The 22,647-nt window shown below is 40.0% G+C and overlaps 1 protein-coding gene across 1 annotated transcript in view; it reads right to left on the bottom strand.

Moving 5' to 3' along the window:
• USH2A (usherin) overlaps window positions 1-22,647 on the bottom strand; it is a gene marked incomplete at both ends in the record, with an annotated part of 493,855 nt that overhangs the window by 296,221 nt on the left and 174,987 nt on the right. The window contains 2 exons of the mRNA XM_081312822.1: window positions 1,136-1,297; window positions 8,193-8,306. Of these exons, the coding sequence (XP_081168948.1) occupies window positions 1,136-1,297; window positions 8,193-8,306 (276 nt within the window). The remainder of the gene's footprint in view (window positions 1-1,135; window positions 1,298-8,192; window positions 8,307-22,647) is intronic.

The raw sequence follows: 22,647 nt of genomic DNA, 5'->3' as shown, positions 1-22,647 counted from the left end.
TTTATGAGACTGACATATCATATACCCCACAATTTCATAGAAAAGTATATATCCATCCAACCAACAACATCAGAATCACTCTAGGTAGCCAACCCTATGTACATCTACTCTGAAATAAAGCTGATTGAATTCAGTCGGGCTCATGTGTGATGTGAGTATTGAACTACAATATTAATGAATTTCAGAATCACTGTCTGCCTAAACCAGTAATGAACTCATTAATTCAAGTTGAGTTTGTAATACCTAAATGCATTTTTTTAAAAAAACCTCTGGACCCTATCTTTGTTTAGTGATGTTGCCTAAGCAATCATGAATGCTCTGCATATTTGCTTTAATACAGCTACCAAGAGCTTAATACACACAGTGGCATCACACAAATGACACAATTATCTGCATCGATTGTCTCATGATCTTGATGGAAGTACATAAATTCTGCCATTTTAGTGATGGCATGATGCATGTGTCACCTTTTGCCTCCTTTCTCCCTCATAGATGGCTCCCTAGATGGCTATTGCATGCCCTGACAATTTAAATAAGCATCTTACTTGGACATATAATGGAGTTATAAAAAAGGCCTTTACAGAGCATGCAATAAAATGATGGAGAATGGAGTACTCATTTCCAAGATTCTTCATAGTTGGCTATGATCTTTTCCAGGAAAATTAGTTCTAAATTCTCTGGTTTTTCTTTTCATTTTCTGCCATTACTTTACTAGACTACTTACAGGAGCAGGGAGTGGGGGAGAGGCTTTTAAAGGTTTTTGATTACTGAGTTTCCTCTTAAGTATATGTGATAGGGAATACTTATAGTCTTACTAACACATGTATACTTATCACTAAATGACTGCTAAAAGAGAAATATAATCCTTTTATCTTTTAATTTCTCACATTAATATATCATATTTAAGTTAGTCTGTATAAATCGTTTACTAATCAAAAAGGAAAAAAAGGATTGCTAGATGAGAATTGCTTTTAAATCTGAGAAAAGCAAATCCTTCATTTTTTACTTAATTAATATGTGAAAACAGTGGCTTAATATGTGCCGTACTTGACCCATCTGAAGTTTAATTCCAAAGGGATAATCAGGCAAACCTAAGTGAAAGTCTATATGGTAATATCAGGTGGTTACAACTCACCTTTGACAATAAGCTTGGTTTCATTTCCAATATAAATTTGTTGAGCATCCATATATAAAATATACTGTGTTATGATGCCATTTGGTGCTTTTGGAGGAGTCCAACTCAACCATACAGATGTGGGGAATGAAACAGTTATGGGTGGCTGGACATTTTGTGGAGCTGTAAAAAGAAATAATAAATGAATGAATGAATGATAGCTTCGTATGTTTTAGAACCACATAGTTTAGTGGTTTTACCTTGGTATGTATCTATGTATTTCAAAATATAAAATCAACTATCTTTTTGGGGGGAGGGAGGATATCTTTGATTCAATGTCAGTTTCTGGTGATTGCCTTGACAGCTCCCTGCAGTTTTCTTGGCAACATTTTCAAAAGTAGTATACTATTGCTTCTTTCCATGGACTGAGAGAAGGTGACTGACCTAAAGTCATTCTTTTTTCATTTTTTTTCTTTTAATCCCATTTATATCCCGCCCTTCTCTGAAGACTCAGGGCGGCTTACAATCTAAAGCACAAATCAATGTGCTTAGCAATAGCCTTCATTCTATGTATATGCCTGCTTATTAGGGCTTTTGCCCCCCCCCCAAGCGGCATTATTACAAAGTCAGCTTATTGCCCCCAACAGTCTGGGTCCTCATTTTACCTACCTCAGAAGGATGGAAGGCTGAGTCAACCTTGAGCCTGGTGGGACTCGTACCTGCACTAATTGCAGGCAGCTGGTGTTACTTAAGCAGGCATTAGCCCACTGCTCCACCAAGGCTTGTGGAGCAGCTTTGTGCCTAAGGTAGGATTAGAAGTCCTGGTCTCCTGGCTTCTAGTTTTCTACCTTAACAATTAAACCAAACTGGCTCTCAACTTCTATTTAAACCGCACTTAAAAATGAATTCTGTTTTTCTAATTTGACCAGTGTACAAAGCACTGTGTGAGAAATAATACAATGTGCAGAGTTATAATGAAATGCATGCACATGCTATAGAAAGAAGACAATCTGTCAAAAGTCAAAGCTGCATTCACTGAACTTGGTGATATCTTTTGCATTCTCCCAGTATGGGTTAACTTGGTGAATTTCAGGAGACAATTTGATCATTCCCAAGTTTTCTGCATAGCAGCCAATATTGGTTAGCAATGTGCATGCTAAATGATAAATGGGGAATTGACAGCTGAAATATATGATTGTTGTCAGACTTATGATATTTTACTATACATGCAATATAAGCATCTCCAAACAGAAACTGCTTGCATTGACTTGTGTCCAACACTTTGCATGAGTAACATTTACTTTCTCAATGATTTTATACATAGCATAGCATAGTATAGCATAGCATAGCATAGCATAGCACAGCACAGCACAGCACAGCACAGCACAGCACAACACAGCACAGCACAGCACAGCACAAGACAACACAAGACAACATAACATAGTTTGCATAAATATATTTTCTCAATCACTTATAGAATGCCTGGTTTGAATATATCAATCATTTGAAAGGAAATAAAAGCTTTTTTATTTTAGAAAATCTGACTCCAAATATAGTTAAGTTTGATTATATTTGCATATTTATATATTAGCTTTTTTCACAGCGATCCACAAATACTCTAATTCATAAGCATTAGGTTATCAATTTATTGATGTACCTAAGAGGGCATTTAGAATACTTTTGGAGATGCTAACTGAATTTAGAAATTTAAAATAGAACTTATCTGAATAGATAGCAATAGCACTTAGACTTCTATATTGCTTCACAGTACTTTATAGCCCTCTCTTAGTGGTTTACAGAGTCTGCATATTGCCCCCAACAATCTGGGTCCTCATTTTACCGACCTCAGAAGAATGAAAGGATGAGTCAACCTTGAGCCAGTGAGACTCGAACTGCCAAACTGCTAGCAGCCAGGAGTCAGCAGAAGTAGCCTGCAGTGCTGCATTCTAACCACTGCACCACCTAACTGCACTCAGATAATTTAAGGGCACAACAATGATGAAAACTGTAAACTTGAATGCATTTGGGTCAATATAAAAGGGACAAAAAATGACATTGCCATAGGTGTATACTACCCAACCAAACAGAGAAAATAGATGAACTTTTTGCTAGTCACCTAACTAAGGTATGTATGAAGCACATCACAATAATAATGGGAGACTTTAACTACCCTGACATCAACTGGGAGACAAATTCTGCACCAAGTGGAAGATCTAACAGATTCCTGACAAAACTAGCAGACAACTTTGTTACCCAAAAAGTAGCGAAGGGAACTAGGGGATTAGCCATTTTGGATCTAATTCTCACTAACAGAGATGAAATGATAGAAGGTGTTGAAGCCACAGGAACCTTGGGAGGAAGTGATCATGCAATATTGGAATTCAACATTATGGAAGCACAAGTAATAGAATACAATCAAACTAGAGTCTTGGACTTTAAGAGAGCTAATTTCAATAAACTTAAAGAGAGCTTGGGAAGAATTCCATGGATGAGAATCCTCAAGGGGAAAACAACTCAAGAAGCTTGGGAAATTTTGAAAAGTGAGATAATAAAAATTCAGTTTAGCACAACACCAACAAAGAGGAAAAATAACACCTCTCAAAAGAAACCAGCATGGCTGCATAATGAATTCTCTGATAAACTGAAAGATAAAAAGGAGAAGTATAAGAAGTGGAAAGAAGGGCACATAAATAAGGCAGAATATCAGCAAACAGCCCGTGCCTGCAAAGATGAAGTGAGGGAAGCTAAGGCTCAAAATGAACTAATGCTTGCGACCAAAGTCAACAATAATAAAAAAAGCTTCTTTCAACATGTAAAAAACAAAAAAAGTTAAGGAAATGATTGGTCCATTAGTGGGTGAAAGTGGCAAGAAGGTGACAAGCAACAGGGAGAAAGCAGAACTATTTAACTCATTTTTTGCATCTGTCTTTACACAAAGGGAGAAAACAGACCAACCTATCAAAAATAGTGTCATAAAAACAGAATAGAAACACAAGTTAAGATAGGCAAGAAAATGGTAAGTGAGCACCTGTCCAGCCTAGACGAGTTCAAATCACCAGGACCAGATGGATTACACCCCAAGGTTCTCAAGGAACTGCCAGATGTGATGTCAGAACCACTGAACTATATTTTTCAAAGATCCTGGAGCACTGGGGAACTACCAGAGGACTGGAAAAGAGCTGATGTAGTTCCCATCTTCAAAAAAGGGAAAAAATGGATCCAGGAAATTACAGACCTATCAGCCTGACCTCAATACCTGGGAAGATTCTGAAAAAATAATCAAACAACGAATCAGCGAGCACCTAGAGGCAAACAAAGTTATTACTAAAAGCCAACATGAGTTTGTCAAAAACAGATCATGCCAGACAAATCTTATTGCATTCTTTGACCAAGTAACAAAATTAGTGGAACAGAGGAATGCTGTAGATATAATTTACTTGGACTTCAGTAAGGCATTTTATAAAGTAGATCATAAAATACTACTTGATAAGATAGAAAAATATGGGTTAGACAGCATCACCACCAGATGGATTCGTAGCTGGCTGACCAGTCATACTCAGCATGTGGTCCTCAATGGAACTGCATCTACATGGAGGGAAGTGTGCAATGGGGTGCCCCAGGGCTCTGTTCTGGACCAAGTGCTCTCCAACATCTTCATCAACAATTTGGACGAGGGGATAGATGGGGAACTCATCAAATTTGCAGATGACAGCAAGCTAGCAGGAATAGCCAACACTCCAGAAAACAGGCTTAAGATACAGGAGGATCTGGACAGACTTGAACATTGGGTGTTATCTAACAAAATGAAATTCAATGGTGAAAAAAGTAGGGTTCTACATTTAGGCAAGAAAAACCAAATGCACAGGTATAGTATAGGTAGTACCTTGCTCAATAGTAGTAACTGTGAGAGGGATCTCAGAGTCCTAGCGGAAAATCACTTAAATATGTACTAGCAGTGTGCTGCAGCTGACAAAAAAGCCAACACAGTGCTAAGCTGCATTAACAGAGGAATAGAATCAAGATCACATGAAGTATTAATACCACTTTACAATGCCTTGGTAAGGCGACACTTGGAATACTGCATCCAGTTTTCGTCACCTCGATGTAAAAAAGATGTTGAGACTCTGGAAAGAGTACAGAGAAGAGCAACAAAGATGATTAGAGGTCTGGAAGCTAAAACATGTAGGGAACAGTTGCTGGAATTGGGTACGGTATGTCTAGTTTAATGAAGAGAAGGACTAGGGGTGACATGATAGCAGTGTTCCAATATCTCAGGGGCTGCCACAAAGAAGAGGGAGGCAAGTTATTCTCCAAAGCACCCAAAGGCAGGGCAAGAAGCAACGGATGAAAACTAATCAAGGAGAGAAGCAACCTAGAACTAAGTAGAAACTTCCTGACAGTTAGAACAATTAACCAGTGGAACAACCTGCCTCCGGAAGCTGTGAATGCTCCAACACTGGAAGTTTTTAAGAAGAGACTGGCCAGCCATTTGTCCGAAATGGTATAGGGTTCCTGCCTGAGCAGGGGGTTGGACTAGATGACCTCCAAGTTCCCTTCCAACTTTACTATTATGATTCTGATTAAGGGTACATTTTGAAGTAGAAGAGCAAACTTTAAATGACATCTGGGAAGAGATCACAAAGATACTCATAAAACCAAAACTTTTTACAAATAGCTCTCTCCTCCATTCATGTTAAACTAGAAATGTGTGAAGATCATCTGTCTCAAACTCCAACCTAGACATTTACAGCTATTTAGTTCCACATGGTGTATCATATTTCCAAATGCTGAAAAACTCACATTTAGCTAAATGAAAATGCAAGAAATAGTTATTTCAGAGATGCTGGTTCCTAATAAGTTAAATGATTAATTAACAGCTAAGTACATCAACTGTTTGGTTTATATTTTTCTGGAATATACTGTTTCAAATTATGTATTATTTTGTATAAAGTCTATGAACTTACAGTGACATATACCACTATTGAGAAAAGGCTAACATAGTATATTTATTGGTTTCGTAACTTGTGAAATCGATAATCAGACCATGGGGGCATGAAAGAACATTGGGACAACTAAGCTATAGATTGGGGGCTTGGTAAGAGAATCGCTTGGCCTCTAGAGCAACTTGGATTTTCTAAGTTTTCCAGTCAGACAGAAGTTACTGGGATTACCTGGTACAAGATCTGGAGTTACTAGGTAAAAGGTAACGGTAAAGGTTCCCCCGCACATGCGTGCTAGTCGTTTCCGACTCTAGGGGCCGGTGCTCATCTCCGTTTCAAAGCCAAAGAGCCAGCGCTTGTCCGAGGACATCTCCGTGGTCATGTGGCCGGCATGACTAGACGCCAAAGGCGCACGGAACGCTGTTACCTTCCCACCGTAGTGGTCCCTATTTTTCTACTTGCATTTTTACGTGCTTTCGAACTGCTAGGTTGGCAGAAGCTCAGTCTGTTACGCGGCACTCGGGATTTGACCCGCCAAACTGCCGACCTTCTGATCGACAATTCAGCGTCCTAACCCACTGAGCCACCGTGTCCCTCTGGAGTTACTAATGCTCACCTAAATGCCTATATGAATGCCATCTAAACTTATAGCAGGTCTTATGCTTCATGTGTATGAAATAAACTAGTAAGTCTTTTGAACTTTAATCTTTGCCTGAGTTAATATTTCCATCTTGCTTGTAAGCATGGTCACTTGTTCAGGCTAAAGGTTCCCTATTGATTTGAGCTGGAGTTAAAGTCTGAACTAATTAATTCCGATTTAGATGAAAAGAGGATGACAAAATTTATGGAACAGCCATGCATAAATCTGCTCTGGGCCTTCGATACCTCTGTGAAAAGGACTCTACCTATTCCCATATAGTCCCATGAGTTTGGGTTTTCCTGTAGCCAAGAAATATTTACCAATGAACCACAAATTTGGGGGTTCCTTTATTAACCAGAGTGTGAGAAGAAAGTGGAGGTTTCTATTCTGTCATGCGGTTATTTCCTTTTCCCTGAACTGAGATAAAGATGATAGGAAAGGATGTGTTTTACTTTTTTTGAACATCTATATTTATTCAATATTGTATCAGTTATAAAGCAATCATTTAGACATTCAGACTGAATTGTGTGATAGCCGAACACATAACAAATTTAATATGAATTAAAAAAAAACTTTTGAAATTGACGCATGGTTAATGAGTTTTACCTGATCCTGATAAAGATCATTCTCTAAAAGACAGATCCTTCTGTTCTATCTAAACTTTTAATCCATATTTTATTTATTTATTTATCAAATTCAGGTATTACCCATGCCAGTCTCAAAGTGACTCTGAGTGAAATAACCAAATTAATGTTATTTCCTGAGAAAAGCTGTGGATTTAGATTGGCATGAATTTAAAAACTGGCTTGTGTCATGTGCTTTTGTGCTTAATGTAAATGTCCTGCAATTTTTTTGAGAACTCCACATTACTCAATACATAGAAGTTATTGAGAGGGTCTAAATAAAGGCAAAGCATTTTCTCCCTCTTGCAGCTCTTGTGGTTAATACCAGCTTCAGAGCTAAAATTTAAGCGTGTAACTTTCAAGTTTCAAGTACAACAGATTAATAAATGGCCCAATTGGCATTTTGAGGTTCCATCAGGCTGAAATAATTGTTGCCTGTGCTGGTGTTTAGCAGTTAAAAGAGACCATGGAAATCAACCGTTTGATTCTCAATTTCATACTGTGCCATACAATCAATTCTTTTTAGTCAGACTGTCTCTAGATTTACTTCTGAGCCATAGTAAAATGAGGAAGCTTTCATTAATCTTTCAGATGCTTCATATTAATGACAAGGCTCTTGCATGAACAATGTAACAGCAATTAAAAAGCCCATTAATCTGCATTACAGCTATTAAAGATGCATGTCATTAAAGGGTATGGAGTTTGATTCATTTTAGCACCCCCCAAAAAAATGGAGCAATTATGGTCTGGCAATGCACTTTGTCATCAAATTAGGTTGGGGTTTTCTAGCAAATGGTTTTGCAGCATTTAGCTCCTTTCCTATTTTATTATTCATGACTGAAATGTGGAAGTCAAGACCTTTGAAATTACTTTACCTTCTTGTGGAGTGGAGATGTTCAAGGGATGTGAGTTCTCTGTACAGCCTGCCAAAGTGCAAGCCATTAGGGTTACAGCATAGTTTGCAAAGGGACGCAAACCTGTCAGCAGACCTGCAACAGAAGGAATCCATGCTGAGTGTACAATGGGCAAAGATAGCATGCAGATATATTTTAAGATAATTTAACCCAACAGTGAGTCTAATTCCACATTGTCTGTTTATAACAGAGAGAAATGCATTGAGCCTCAGCTAAGAAATTTTGCTATCCTCTTGAGGTTTCAGCAGGGTTTTATCTAAGCAGGATGCCTCAATTTCACTTTCATCCTATAGAAATACATTGTTATTCAGATGCAGGTTGTAATAACTGTTTTCAGTGTTATGCCTATCCAGCCTAGTGCAACCCTGTACTTTAGACAGGATTTTAAAGAGGTTTGCAGTGAGTTACTGTATTAATTTTTGATGTTGTACTTTATTATTTTGGATTGAGTCTCCATATAAGCGCACAGCAAATAAAGATACTACTGCTACTACTATTATTATTATTCAGCTGTTTGAAAACTATGAGGAAATAAGTCTGAACATGTGGGATAAAACTAGATTGTGCCCAGTGCTTTATCCTCAATGTCCCTTTATTAATTAGCCCATGCATTGTAAGTACAAATGGTGCCTTGCTATCTGTATCTTGTACTTCTCTAAAACACATAGCATCTTGTCACTTGATAACATATTAATTGTGTGATTGCAATTAACATGCACATTTTTCTAAATATCAGCCACAGGAAAAATATGAACAAGCTTTTTTTTAACTAGAAGCACAAAGCTTCATTTAATATTTATTTTTTAAAGCATGTTTGCTCTGCTCTTTGCTAAACTTGCAAATTTTCAGAAGCAAGATAATCTCTGCCTTTAGGTTTGCAAGGTAAAGGCAGAAGAAAAAGTTGAAAATAAAACAAATTCCTAAGTTTGCAGTTCTTAAAATTATATGGCTCATTATAAACAGGTAAGATTGAAGTATTCAGGTAGCCTGGTGGCACCAGGACTTGCAAACAAGTGTACTTAACTGCGTCTGACTGCAAACACTTTTTAACCTGATTCTGAGCTGAAAAATACGTAGCTCCCTGTTGTGGCATACAGGTAGTCCCTGACTTTCAACCAATCACTTGGTGATTATTTGAAATTATGATGGATGACTGAAAAATACTTATGATCCAGTTTTGAAGTTTCAGTGGCTATTTCCCCCCCCCCTCCTCCCAGGTCTGCAGTTTTGGCAACTGGCAATCACCCACATTTACGGCTGTTTGCAGCATCCTGCAGTCACACAACCACAACACTTCTGGTTTTCAGCAAAAATGCCATGCTGACCAATGGATTTGCTTAATGACAACTGTGTTGGCACAATGGTTGACTCTGCCATCCATCCTTCTGAGGTTGGAATGAGGACCCAGATTGTTGGGGGCAATATGCTGGTGTTGTAAACCACCCAAAGGATGCTATAAAGCTCTATGGAGTGATATATAAGTGCTATTGCTATTGCTTAACAACCACTGAAAAATGTCATAAAATCAGGCAGGTCATATGAGTGAGTCACTTTATGATCATTACCATGGCTCCATTATGGTTGTAGGTTGACAACTACCTGTAGTTCTTTTTCCCAAATCAAGGCTTGTACCTGAAGATTTCATTCATATTTTCAATACATTTTTCTAACCAACATTATCAAATGAACGAATACATGTTTTTTGTGCAATTTTTGAATCAAGAAATATTTTGGGGGTTAACTTGTGATGCAAATCATACCATCTCACTTGAAAAGAAACAACAATAGATTCTCTAAAATTTCTGGTGGTATTTCCTGATTTGTATTTAACTATTGTCAGAAATGTCCAGAGGAACTAAGGCTGCTACACTGCTGTCATCCATCCTTGTATCAGGCCAGAATAAATTTAAATAACCAATAAAGTACAAAAAAATGTTAAGCTAAGAGAGGCTACCACAAAATGTTACACAAAATGAGTAATTATAGATTGGAAGATGGTTGATCAAATACATAAACCGTAATGGTAGATTTATGTAGCATAGGACGGCACTGTTTATTTAAGATGACAATGAATACACTTTCCATCAAGGGATATTCACTACTTTTAACTTCCAAATATTCCCTTCTGCAGTTCTTATGGTCAATATAAAAGCTGATAGGATTCAGACTTCCAAATAATGTGTCCATATTTTCAGACTGCACATACTGAAAAATAATTCTTTACAATTTAATTAAATGGCCATACAGTACTTGTAATTGAATGCAATTGTAAGATACTGTATTGTATCACAGAATGTAAAAATAGTTGGGTCACTGTGATTTTTTTTTAATGGTTCTATAGCGTGCCTATTTGGATTCTGGGGGAAAAGCCAACACAGCTTTCAGATTTTCGGCTGAACAGAACTGAGCAGATTTGATGGTAGCAAAATACTGAGTTGTCTTCACCATTATCAACTATGAAAATGTAAAATGGGACTTTGCAATTGGTTTACTGTCACCTGAACTCTAAAAATTGACTTCACAATTTCACTGCTATCAATTATTCAAAATATCAAGTCACTGATACAATTTATCTACATTACAAATCATTCTTTTGTTCCATGTGAAACTATATTTATAACAAAACCAGCAGGTATATCTACTTCCAAGGAATGAGATATCATTCTAGATAGAGGTTCTGCTGCAACAAAATTGCAGAAATATTTCAGTGGTTAAAAATTGGAGATTCTCCCCACACATGCACACAAAATCCCTTTTCTGCAACCTTCAAAAGCCCCTTCTAATCAAAATGGACCAAATTAATTAGTGTAGTTTCTTCATTCTTTTATGAAACAACAGAAACAAAAATGATTTTTAAAAATGTCATCTTTTTTTAAAAAAATAGAATTCTTCTTCCCCTCAAAATAAAATAGGGAGAACAGAAAATCCTGTTTTGAGGCTTTACCCTTGCTTGTGATATACAGAAAATCTGCACACCTGGGATCACATGCTCTCACACATATGAGAGGGTTTAATAGTATGCAGTGGATCCTCTGGCCATACAAGACTTATACATCCTATTCGGATCTGATAGGAACCTGTACATATCAAATCAATAAGAAGAAGCTAAGAATTGAACAAATTAAAATTTGAGTTTTGTTTTATACTCTAATAATTGTGTAATTTATTTCCCTGAAAAATAGACTTATTATTTTAGAAGCTACCACCAAACAATACAATAGTCTTTCTCTTTCCTTTCCTTCCTTCCTTCCTTCCTTCCTTCCTTCCTTCCTTCCTTCCTTCCTTCCTTCCTTCCTTCCTTCCTTCCTTCCTTCCTTCCTTCCCTCCCTCCCTCCCTCCCTCCCTCCCTCCCTTCCTTCTTCTTAGATAAAGTCTCAAGGTTTATGTAATGTATTGGGCTTTGTCTTGCTCAGGGAATATCACATGGGTTAATTGCTGGAAGGTTGCTCAAGCAGGGAAGCTGGCTAATGGCTCCAAGCTCCTCAGAAAACCCGTCTCCAGTGCCACCATTGGCTGCCTCTAGGGCAGCAATAGGTTGCTTTAAACCTATTGGCTGCCGCCTAGAGGCCAGGGTATAAATTGCTGCATTCACAGCCCTGTTTCTCAGTTCAGTTCCTGCAACCAATAAATGAGGATGGGATCCTGCTCCTCCAACTGAGCTGAAGAGTCACTAGGGGAGAGGCTGAACATGCCTCGTGGGAAAAGCAATTCTCCCCCTACGGTCGGCCTAGCACAGCCACGCTAGTGACCATGCGCCCAGAGGCAGAGTCCCTGGGCAAAGAAGGAGTAGGACATGAAGACAACAAACCCCAGCCACGAAGACCAACAGAATGGCCAAGGTCGGAAAGCTGGAAGAATTTGACATAGCTCACCTGGAAAGATGGTCTTTGTACTTATCCAGAGTCAAGAATTATTTACATGTGAATCAAATCGCCGAGGACAGCCTGAAGGCCGCTACGCTCCTGTGTGTGTGAGGCCCAGCCACGTTCAACATCACGGAGAACTTGTTCACGCCAACGCCATTGAAGTCCGTAACATTCGCGGACTTGAAGAAGAAGCTTGGAGATTACTTTCAACCCAAGCTGTCGGTAATCACTTGGCACCATGCATTTGAACAGAGAGTTCAGCATCAAGTGAAACAGCATCTGAATTCAAAGCAGCCTTGAGGCAGGCTGCACACCTGTGCCAATTCTCTGATGTTGAGGAGAGACTACGAGACCGGCTGGTCTGCGGTCTCCGGAATCAAGAGTTACAGCAAAAACTCTGCGTCAAAGAGACTCTGTCATTCCCAGACATGCTGAAAGAAATCATGGCGGATGAAGCTGCCAGCGGGGCTGTACGAGACATGCAGCCTGCCAAAACAGCACAGCACGAGGAAGCTGTCCACCATGAGGACGCCGAACACACAGAAGACCCCGAAGATGACACAGAGGTCGACAAGCTACAAAGACACAGCAACCAACAGTGTCGCAGCGACAGACAAGGGGCGACTTAGAAGGCAGATCCCTTCCTTAGGTGCCCAGGGTGTGGCGGCCGCCAACAATATTTGGACTGTAGGTTCCGGACAGCCACGTGCTGGGCCTGTGGAAAGGCTGGCCACATCGTGTCTGTTTGCAGAGGTCGCCAGAGGGACCGGCCATCAAATTGCCAGTTGGACATTCTGACCAGGAGAGGTACCGGGGCACCGGGACAGTATAGTGTGGGCTTTTGCTCCAGCCACAGAAGCATTTGCCATACAGGAGCTCGCCACCCTATTAAGCTGAAGTTTAGACTTCAGGTGGAGTTGCAAGGGGTCCCCTGCAAGATGAAGCTGGACACGGGCTCCGCAGTATCTATCATTTCACTTGAGACATTTAATTTCATCTGCAATCGCAGTAAGAGATAGGCCAAGCTGAGGCCTTCTGACGTTATACTAACTGATTTCCAGAATGCCAGAGTTGAAGTCAAGGGTGAGGCCACACTAGCCGTTAAATTTAAGGGGTTTTCTGGGCACCTGGATGTTGTCATAGTAGGGGATCAGCAAACGAGCCTGATCGGGCTTGATTGGTTTGATGCACTAGGCATCCAACTTACTGGAATTAACCGGACGCAAGTCGCGAGTCTAGCGACAGTATGTGAGGAATTCACAGATGTGTTTGATTCAGCTCTGGGGACTTACACGGGCCCACCAATAACATTTAAACTAGACCCTACTGTAGTGCCAGTCAGGATTAAACCTCGTAGGGTGCCATTTGCTCTCAAGCACAAGATAGATGCTGAGTTAGATAAACTTGTTGAACAGGGTGTACTGCAGCCAGTAGATGGGAGTGAATGGGAGACCCCAATTGTAATGCCACTAAAAGCCAATGGCGAGGTCAGAATCTGTGCCAATTACAAATGCACAATTAACCGTGCACTCAAACAGCATGCATATCCGGTGCCAGTAGTAAGCCACATCCTGGCATCTTTGCAAGGCGGTACAATTTTTGCAAAATTAGACTTGGCTCAGGCCTACCAACAGCTTCCTGTTGATGAGGCCACAGCTGTGGCACAGACAATTGTAACCCACAGGGGGGTGTTTAAAGTAAAGCGCCTGCAATTCGGGGTCAGTGTAGCCCCCAACATTTTTAAGGGCATTATGGAATGGACGCTCAAGGGCATTCCAGGGGTCTGCCCCTATTTTGATGACGTGCTCATCGCCGGTGAATCCACTGAGGTGCTAGCAACGAGGCTCACAGCCATCCTTCAAAGGTTGTGCGAAGCAGGCCTCAAGCTTAAAAAGAATAAGTGTTGGAGTCCCTTCAACTGATTTCTTGGGTTTCCATATAGATGCTGACGGTATACACCCTACTGAGTCTAAAGTAAAAGCCATTCAGATGGCACCCAGCCCCAAAATGAAGGGAGAGCTTCAGGCATTCCTAGGCCTCCTAAATTTTTACCACGTGTTCCTTCCTAACAAGGCCACAGTGGCAGAGGCATTACACTGGCTCTTGGACAAAAATGTTGTATGGAAGTGTTCACGAAAGAAGCTTTCAGGAATTGAAGGCTCTTCTGTCCGTCAGTTCCATGATCACTTACTTTAAGGAATCGATGCTGGTATGCCTTGCATGTGATGTGTCCCCATACGGGTTGGGGGCTGTCCTGAGTCACTTAGAGAGCGATGGAACTCAAGTTCCAATTGCTTTTTATTTGAGGACACTGTCCTCCACTGAGCGTAATTACGTTCAAATCAACAAAGAGGCACTGGCCATAGTAGCTGGAGTAAAAAAATTCCACGACTACTTATACGGCAGGGACTTCACGGTCTTTACAGACCATAAACCGCTATGGGGTTATTCACTACAGACAGACAGACACCCCACATCTTATCCCCTAGGATGCTAAGATGGTCCATTTTTTTATCAGCTTACAGCTTTAAGCTAATTCACAATCCCGGCAAGGATATGGGCCATGCAGATGGCCTGAACAGGCTTCCACTGCCTCAAATCGAACCAGATCCGGCCCCAGCGGCCCGTGTTTTGTCCATTCAGGACTTGCCGGAGTTTTCCCTCCATGCGGGGGACATAGCTGCAGAAACGGCAGCAGATAAGATTCTAAGCAGAGTGCTCTCTTGGGTACACATGGGGTGGCTAGATAAAAGCCCAGGTCCTGAGTTTCAGAGCTAATTTACAAGGAGACATGAGCTCTCAGCTCATAAGGGTTGTGTTCTTTGGGGAAACAGGGTCATTGTTCCCACCTCATTAAGGGACACGGTATTGCAGTCGCTTCATGAAGGTCATCTGGGTATTGTTTGCATGAAAGCTTTGGCAAGAAGTTATTTATGGTGGCCAGGATTAGATAAAGTCATTGAGGCTCAAGTGCATGGGTGTTATACATGCCAGCAATCGAGGCCTGAAATGCCACAAGCTCCCGTCCACAGGTGGGAGGAGACAAACACACCCTGGTCGAGGATTCACATAGACTTCCCTGGGCCCTTTCAGGGACAGCTCTTTCTTATAGTGGTCAATAGCCACTCTAAATGGCTAGAGGTTATACCAGTCGCAAACATGACTACTGCTAGGACCATCCAGGTGCTTAGGAAACTCTTTGCAATGCACGGGCTGCCGGATGTCGTAGTGTCCGATAACAGGGCCCAATTTACTGCGGCAGAATTTCAGGCTTTCCTGAGGGCAAACCTCATTAGGCATGCGACATTGGCTCCGTTTCACTTGTCTAGTAATGGTCAAGCCGAATGAATGGTACGCACCATGAAAGAATAATTGAAATGTATAGTGACTGAGGACTGGCACCACAGACTGACTGACTTTTTGCTCTGCCAACATTTGACGCCATGCATGGCAATGGGGAAAAGCCCAGCAGAGCTGCGCTGGGGGAGGTGACTAATCACGAAACTGGACAGATTGCACCCTGACCAGGTGGCAGCTGAGGCCTCTTGTCCCAAACCCCTGAGGGGGCTGCAAGTGGACAATGGGGTGTGGGCCAAGAACTATGGGCATGGGAACTTGTGGGTGCCAGGGAAAATCACCAAAAAGTCAGGCCCTCTCTCATACGAAGTGGGCCTAGAGGGCAGGTGAGTCATCCATCACCATATCGATCAGCTTAGGAAGCGCTTTCCAGAACAGCCACAAAATGAGGACTTCATCACAGGTCCTATCCACGGACTGAAAACTGACAGTCAGGCCAATCAATCCATAGGCTCTGAGGTCCCAGGCAGTCACAGCAATGGGGAGGTGTCCATAGGGGAGCAAAGCCCAGGAGTGCAACATGGGGCCCTGATGGAGAAAGCCAACCAGAACACTATAGCCACTGTGCTAACTCTGCGGATCAATTGGACTCTGCACCGACCAGAGATGGCCAGCCAGAGAATTCCGAGTCAGCCAGACTCGCTTGAACTTATGGGCCCTGGTCTACCCAGCCCGGTGGGCAAGCTGGTAGGCCAGGAAGTGCCTGGCTCTCCCAGGCGTTCCACGAGGGTTCACAAGCCTCCTGCATATCTACAAGATTTTGTTCTGAAATAACTGAGCTATAATGTTGTTTGTATTATTAATGTGCTGCTAGCCAGGAGACTCTCTGTATTAGTCAGTATGGAAAAATGTGGACATTGTATATTACTGTTGTACCTTTGTAAAACTTGTATTGCTGTGATCATTCTCCTTTTGTTGTTATAATGTATGTACATTCTAGGGGGGAGGGGTGTAATGTATTGGGCTTTGTCTTGCTCAGGGAATATCACATGGGTTAATTGCTGGAAGGTTGCTCAAGCAGGGAAGCTGGCTAACGGCTCCCAGCTCCTCAGACAACCCGTCTCCAGTGCCACCATTGGCTGCCTCTAGGGCAGCAATAGGTTGCTTTAAACCTATTGGCCGCTGCCTAGAGGCCAGGGTATAAATTGCTGCACTCGCAACCCTGTTTCTCAGTTCAGTTCCTGCAACCCAATAAACATTGATCTTTGCTGGACTCACTCGCCTCATCTCATCGATCACGCAACGAACCCAGTATCTAACAGTTTATATTCCTAAACAGATATTAAATATTACTAATAATTGAATACAGTCTATTTCAATAAAATTGAAACCTTGCTTTGCATATCAAGTGGGCATCATTGCTGGGTGTGAGTTCAGTTTGCTGCACACTCTTCATTTTACATCCACATTTAACAAATGACATTATTCAGTTTCATGGGGTCATTGTGTCAAAATGTCTGTGTTATATTTTTAATTTACTTCCAAAGGTTTCTGTCATTGTGGAGAAAAAGAGGTACTTTCAATTGATTTACTATCCATAATCTACCATGTGGATTTTTTTTAAAGACTACAACTTTTGGTATCATTTAATTAAAAAGAGAGTGAAAGAAATACCCTGCCTCTTGGTTTGTTGATGCAAACTGCATGTTCAGTAACTAAGAAAACAAAATCATGTATCTGTAATTGGCTGTTTAAACAAAGAGAAAAGAAAATTAGATAGCAGAAAAAAGCCCTTGAGGCTCTATTTTTTATGTTTATTCCTAGGTGAGAATTAGCATTTGATAAATTATGTCAATTATAATATTTGACAGATAATTGATTCAGAAGTCATACTTTTTTAAAAAAAATATCACAGGTAATGTTTTTATGTAGCATTTTCATATACGCTACTTTTAATCCAAAGGCCCAAAGAATGTTTCCACTTTTGATCATCTTAAAATTTATTCTATTATAATACAAATATTATGCAGAGTATAACTAAGTGTAACTCCATGCACATTTCTAGTGCGCTCCAACATGTGGGCTTTCCTGGGTAGGCTTAGCCAACATAGAATGGGCCACAGTATTCAGGGATACATCTCATTATTCACTCAGCTCTTATAACTGATGGACAATTATGCTTTATAGTAAAAAAAATATAGTGAGTTGTTTTTCTCAAAGATGTTATAACATCACTCTTAGAATATTTTCATAACAATGTATAATTAAGTGTGCTCCATTACAAATTAGCACGTGTGATACCTCAGTGATGATGATAGTGGGGGCTGCCTTTATGTGCAGGATAGGCAGGCGCTGAGTATAAATTTCAGTGACTGACTGGAGTGCTGAGCAAATGAGGAAGTAATGAGAGCAGAACAGCCAGTTCTTTAATTGAATTAAAAGCTGGGGTGACACAAATGCAGACACCTGTCCAATTACAGACAGGCCAAGGTGTTTACCATTGCTGTACAAGTGATTTGAAGATGACAGAAATCTTTCCGCCCACAGATTAACATAATGAAGGAGAACCGATTACAGCAGAAGCTAGCCAGCTTGGTTGGCAGCTGAGGGAGGAAAAAAAGTAGCTTACTAAACTATAGAGAAGAAAAATTGCTCTTTTTTTTGGGGGGGGTACAGCAGTCCCCATAGTTTTTAAGTGGAAGTCCAGGAATCTACAGCATGTTCCACTGATTGCCCTTGTCATTGGAGAGGCACAGAGGGGAAGCAACAGAAGGTGCAACACAAAAGAGGTCCTGCAAAACTTTCCACACAGTCCATCTCATAATCATCCTGATTTTTTCCAGAACTAGAGAGATGTGCTTCTTTGATCATTTTCTGTTCACTTCCCTTAGGAATATTAAAAAATGATTTGAAAAAAGAATAATAGAATAGAATAGAATAGAATAGAATAGAATAGAATAGAATAGAATAGAATAGAATAGAATAGAATAGAATAGAATAGAATAGAATAGAATAGAATAGAATCTGGAAGGGACCTTGGAGGTCTTCTAGTCCATCCCCCTGCTCAAGCCAGGAGAACCTATACTATCTCAGACAAATGACTGTCTAACCTCTTTTTAAAAATCTCCAGTGATGGAGCACCCATAATTTCTGGGAGCAAGCTATTCCACTGGTTAATTGTCCTCACTGTCAGGAAGTTTCTCCTTAATTCCAGGTTGCTTCTCTCTTTGGTCAGTTTCCAACCATTGTTTCTTGTCCTGCCCTCTGGTGCTTTGGTGAATAACATGACCCCCTCTTCTTTGTGGCAGCACCTCAGATACTGGAACACTGCTATCATGTCTCCCCTATTTCTTCTTTTCTTTAGACTGGCCAAACCCAAGTCCTGTAGCCGTTCTTCATATGTTTTAGTCTCCAGGCCTTTGATCATCTTAGTTGCTCTTCTCTGAACTTTTTCCCAAGGTCTCAACATCTTTTTTGTGATATGGCGACCAAAATTGGCAGCAGTATTCCAGGTGTGGTCTTACTAGGGTTTTATAATGCGATAATACCTCGCGTGATCTTGATTCTATGCCTCTGTTTATACAACCCAGGATTGTATTAGCTTTTTTGGTTGCTGCTGCACACTGCTGGTTCACGCTTAAGTGATCGTCCAACGTCCCTCTCACAGTTACTGTTTTTAAGTCAGGTCTTGTCCAATCTGTACTTGTAGCTTTGATTTTTCCTGCCTAAATGTAAAACTTTGCTAAGAGTGCTAATGCTAAGAGTAACAAACAATTGCTAAAGATTGTTTTGAAATGCAATATTAAAATTACAATTACAATCTATATAGTTGTAAAATCAAAATAAATTAAAAGCATGTGAAAATCTAAATATTACTCGTGAGTTAAACAGAATGATGACAATATGAACAATAACTTGTGATATCTACTTAATTCTGCAAAATTCTGCAAATACACACACACACACACACACACACACACACACACACACACACACACACTGGACCAGGCTAAGGAGATGGGACTATAAAAAGGGGTATATGATTCACTTATCTCAACAAATTGAAAAACACTATTTACAGAAAAAGTCATTCAGTTAAATAATTGGTCTGATTCAAAATGATCAAGTTAATTGTTTGCCCAGACTTCAGTAACAGTTGAGCCAACAAAAATAAGAGTTGGGGCTTCATGTAGACAACAAGGAAGATGACCTTGACAGAGATATATACAAGCTTGGTTGCCTAGACAAAAAAGTATGAAGCATTTTTTAAGTCGAGAACATCAAGATGACACTTGGAAGCAGCCCAGACAGATGCTCCTTAATTCACTGGAATGTAAGGAGGAGGAGGAAGAGGTATAGCACAATCAGACTTGCAAGATTTTGTTATTATAGTTGATCTCAATAAACTCAATCCAGAATTCTCATTAGAGGCACAAATGATCAGGCTCAAATTACCCTACTTCAGACACATTATTAAAGACCTAGTTCTCTAGAGAAGGCCACGATGCTTGGAGAATTGGCAGGAAAGAGAAGAGAGTACCCAAGCAAAATGGATGCACTTAGCTACAGTGGCAATGGATGCATCACTAGAAGACCTTAAATATCAGGTTAGAGGCAGATTCTCATGGAGAAAATCTATCTAATGTATGGGATTATTAAGATTTAACACTGACCTGATGGAACATAATCAAACAAACAAACAAAAAACAAACAAACTAACTAACTAACTAACTAACTAACTAATTTTAGTCATCCTTGGAAACAATTGCAGAAATCATCATGCATTTCATGATTGTAAGGAAAATTGACAGGGAGGGCCTGCTAAATATCCCTTAGGTATTTGCAGGAGCAACAGGCATAGTTGGGCTTGAATAAGAAATTCACCATCACTCCCACAATATTTATGAAAACTAACGTCTAGTGACACGATAATCATCTGGTTTATCATGGGAAATCATACTGTAGAATGGAAAGCTGAAGCACAATATGGGTAACATTCTATTTTTGATCCAGTTTGACAGTTTGTGCATCAACCTGGTACTTTTCAAAAGAGACATATACAGACATTTGGACTTTGTGTGCATATTTTTACAAAAAGCACAATGTATGTGCAAACTTTGAGCCCAAAACTGCATGGCAGAATTTGGAGAAATGCAGTTTTCTGGTGATACTTGCTTAAATTATACCTGGGAATGTGAATTAAGCCCATTCGTTTAAAAATGAACACCAAATTAAATTCTTCCTCACACGTGTTTAGAAAACAAGTCTAATGCTTCCAAAGGAATAGTATATTTAGACCATAAATCATGAACAATACAATGGAAAATGAAAAGATGTCACTTGAATTCAGTTCCTCTTTCCACATCCTTTGACAGATGGATAGGGATAGGATAAACATAAAGAGTCTGGAGAGTTAAAGTTTTCTACCTCCACTATATCAGGTACAACAAAATCAGTACATTCAATAAAATTAAACACCCAAAGATCATCCATTATAAATTAAATAGCTTCTTTTGATGTGTTCCAAAACCACGCAAATGTGACATTTAGATAGTTGATTAATCTATTTGCTAAATGCAGATAGCTGAAACATATTGTTGCTTCTCCTTTCATTACCCTACCATACTGTGGTAAGTGAATCACACTTTGTCAGTGTTAAGCGTTAATGCAAAATGCATTAGCGCTTAGTGGTGAGATCTCCAGATCAGCTGGTGCCAAAGAGCTTAATAGAGATGCCAACACTCCTGCATTACATGGGATCCTAACACTTTGAAAACATCAATAATGCTTACTTTATGCTTATTGAATGCACTTTCAGAGTGCTCCTTTCCATCACTAGAAGATTAGAGGCAAGTTCTAGGGTGCCACTCTTGACCCTGTTCTGACACTGTATCTTCTGCTGCATTAACATTAGATTATCTGGTAGCTCAAAAGCTATGGCCAGAGAAATTCAGTGCTCCTTTTATGCTGAAACTGACTTTATGTTTGTCTGACTGTGACAACAAAATTTTAGGGCTGTTTATGATAGAATCAGTAAAAATCAAAATGTTGTTAGACGTTTAAGATATGCCAACTGGAACTTTAAAGATGATGGATTTGTGTGTATTGTATGTGTGTGTGCCTGCGTCCATGCGGGTGTACTTTCAAGTCAGTTTTACCTTCTGGCAAATGCTAAGATAAGTCTCTGCAGTTTTTTGGGCAAGCTTTTGAAAGTGCTTTGTCATTGCCTTCTTCCTAAGTCTGAGGGATAGTGATTGGCCCAAGATCACCCAGTTGTCTTTGTCCTTAAGACTGTACTAGAACTTATAGTCTCCCAGTTTCTAGACTTGTGCCTTAACCACTGCACCAAACTCTCTGACTGATTGGTATTCATAAACATAAAGAGTCAAGAGACTTAAATTCTTCTAGAATGTTTGGCTTTTATTTAAAACATTTCTAGAACTCATAGATTAGGAGGTTACTGTTCAGACCAAGAGGAGGAGGAGGAGGAGGAGAAGGAGGAGGAGGAGGAGGGAGGAGATGATGATGATGAAGATATTGAGCAGACAAAATGGAGCCAAATAAAAACTTTGATACTTGTTAACAGGGTTATGAAGTGTTTCAGATTCGAAGGCAAAACAGTGTTTTTGAACTCAGGATACACAGGGGATATATCTGTTTGCAGCTCCTTAAATCAAATTAATTTATCTCTCCAATTGAGCTGCAATTGTAGATGAGAATTGCCCCCACTCCATGTAAAAATGCAGGTAATCTAGCAGTGAACATCTAAGAAAGATAGCTTGCAATTATTAATTAAATGGTTTATTGGAAACCCGATCTGCCCAATAAAGCTGTCTATTATAGTACTCCCTTGCTGAAAAACTGAGATTGGAGGATACTGAGATAGGAAGCAAAAACAAACCCCTGCACCGAATATTTGTAGCATTGGAGACCCTCATAGTAAATTCATTCTATGGATCCATAGATCTCTTGCGTTCCTCCTAGAGGTGTCCTTTAACTCCATCAAAAGGATCAATGTGTACTCTGGGAAGCCTGAACTGACTGATCCTCAAGCTGTTATTCGGATAATTACAATTCTGTAACTGGTTAGGGTTGCAGAGTACATAAGGTTGTGTCTTTTGTAAATATTGAAATCAAAGATTATTTCCTGACATTTTCTGACTTTACACATTTGAGAAAATGTTATAGGAAATCTCTTCTCAGTGAATGTATCAAGACTGTCACATTTTCTGTACCGAAGAATGTATTTTTGC

Source organism: Vipera berus, assembly GCF_964194415.1.
Source record: "Vipera berus genome assembly, chromosome: 1".
Taxonomy (NCBI): domain Eukaryota; kingdom Metazoa; phylum Chordata; class Lepidosauria; order Squamata; family Viperidae; genus Vipera; species Vipera berus.
Note: the sequence above shows the minus strand (reverse complement) of the source record. Positions and strands in the feature narration are given on the sequence as shown.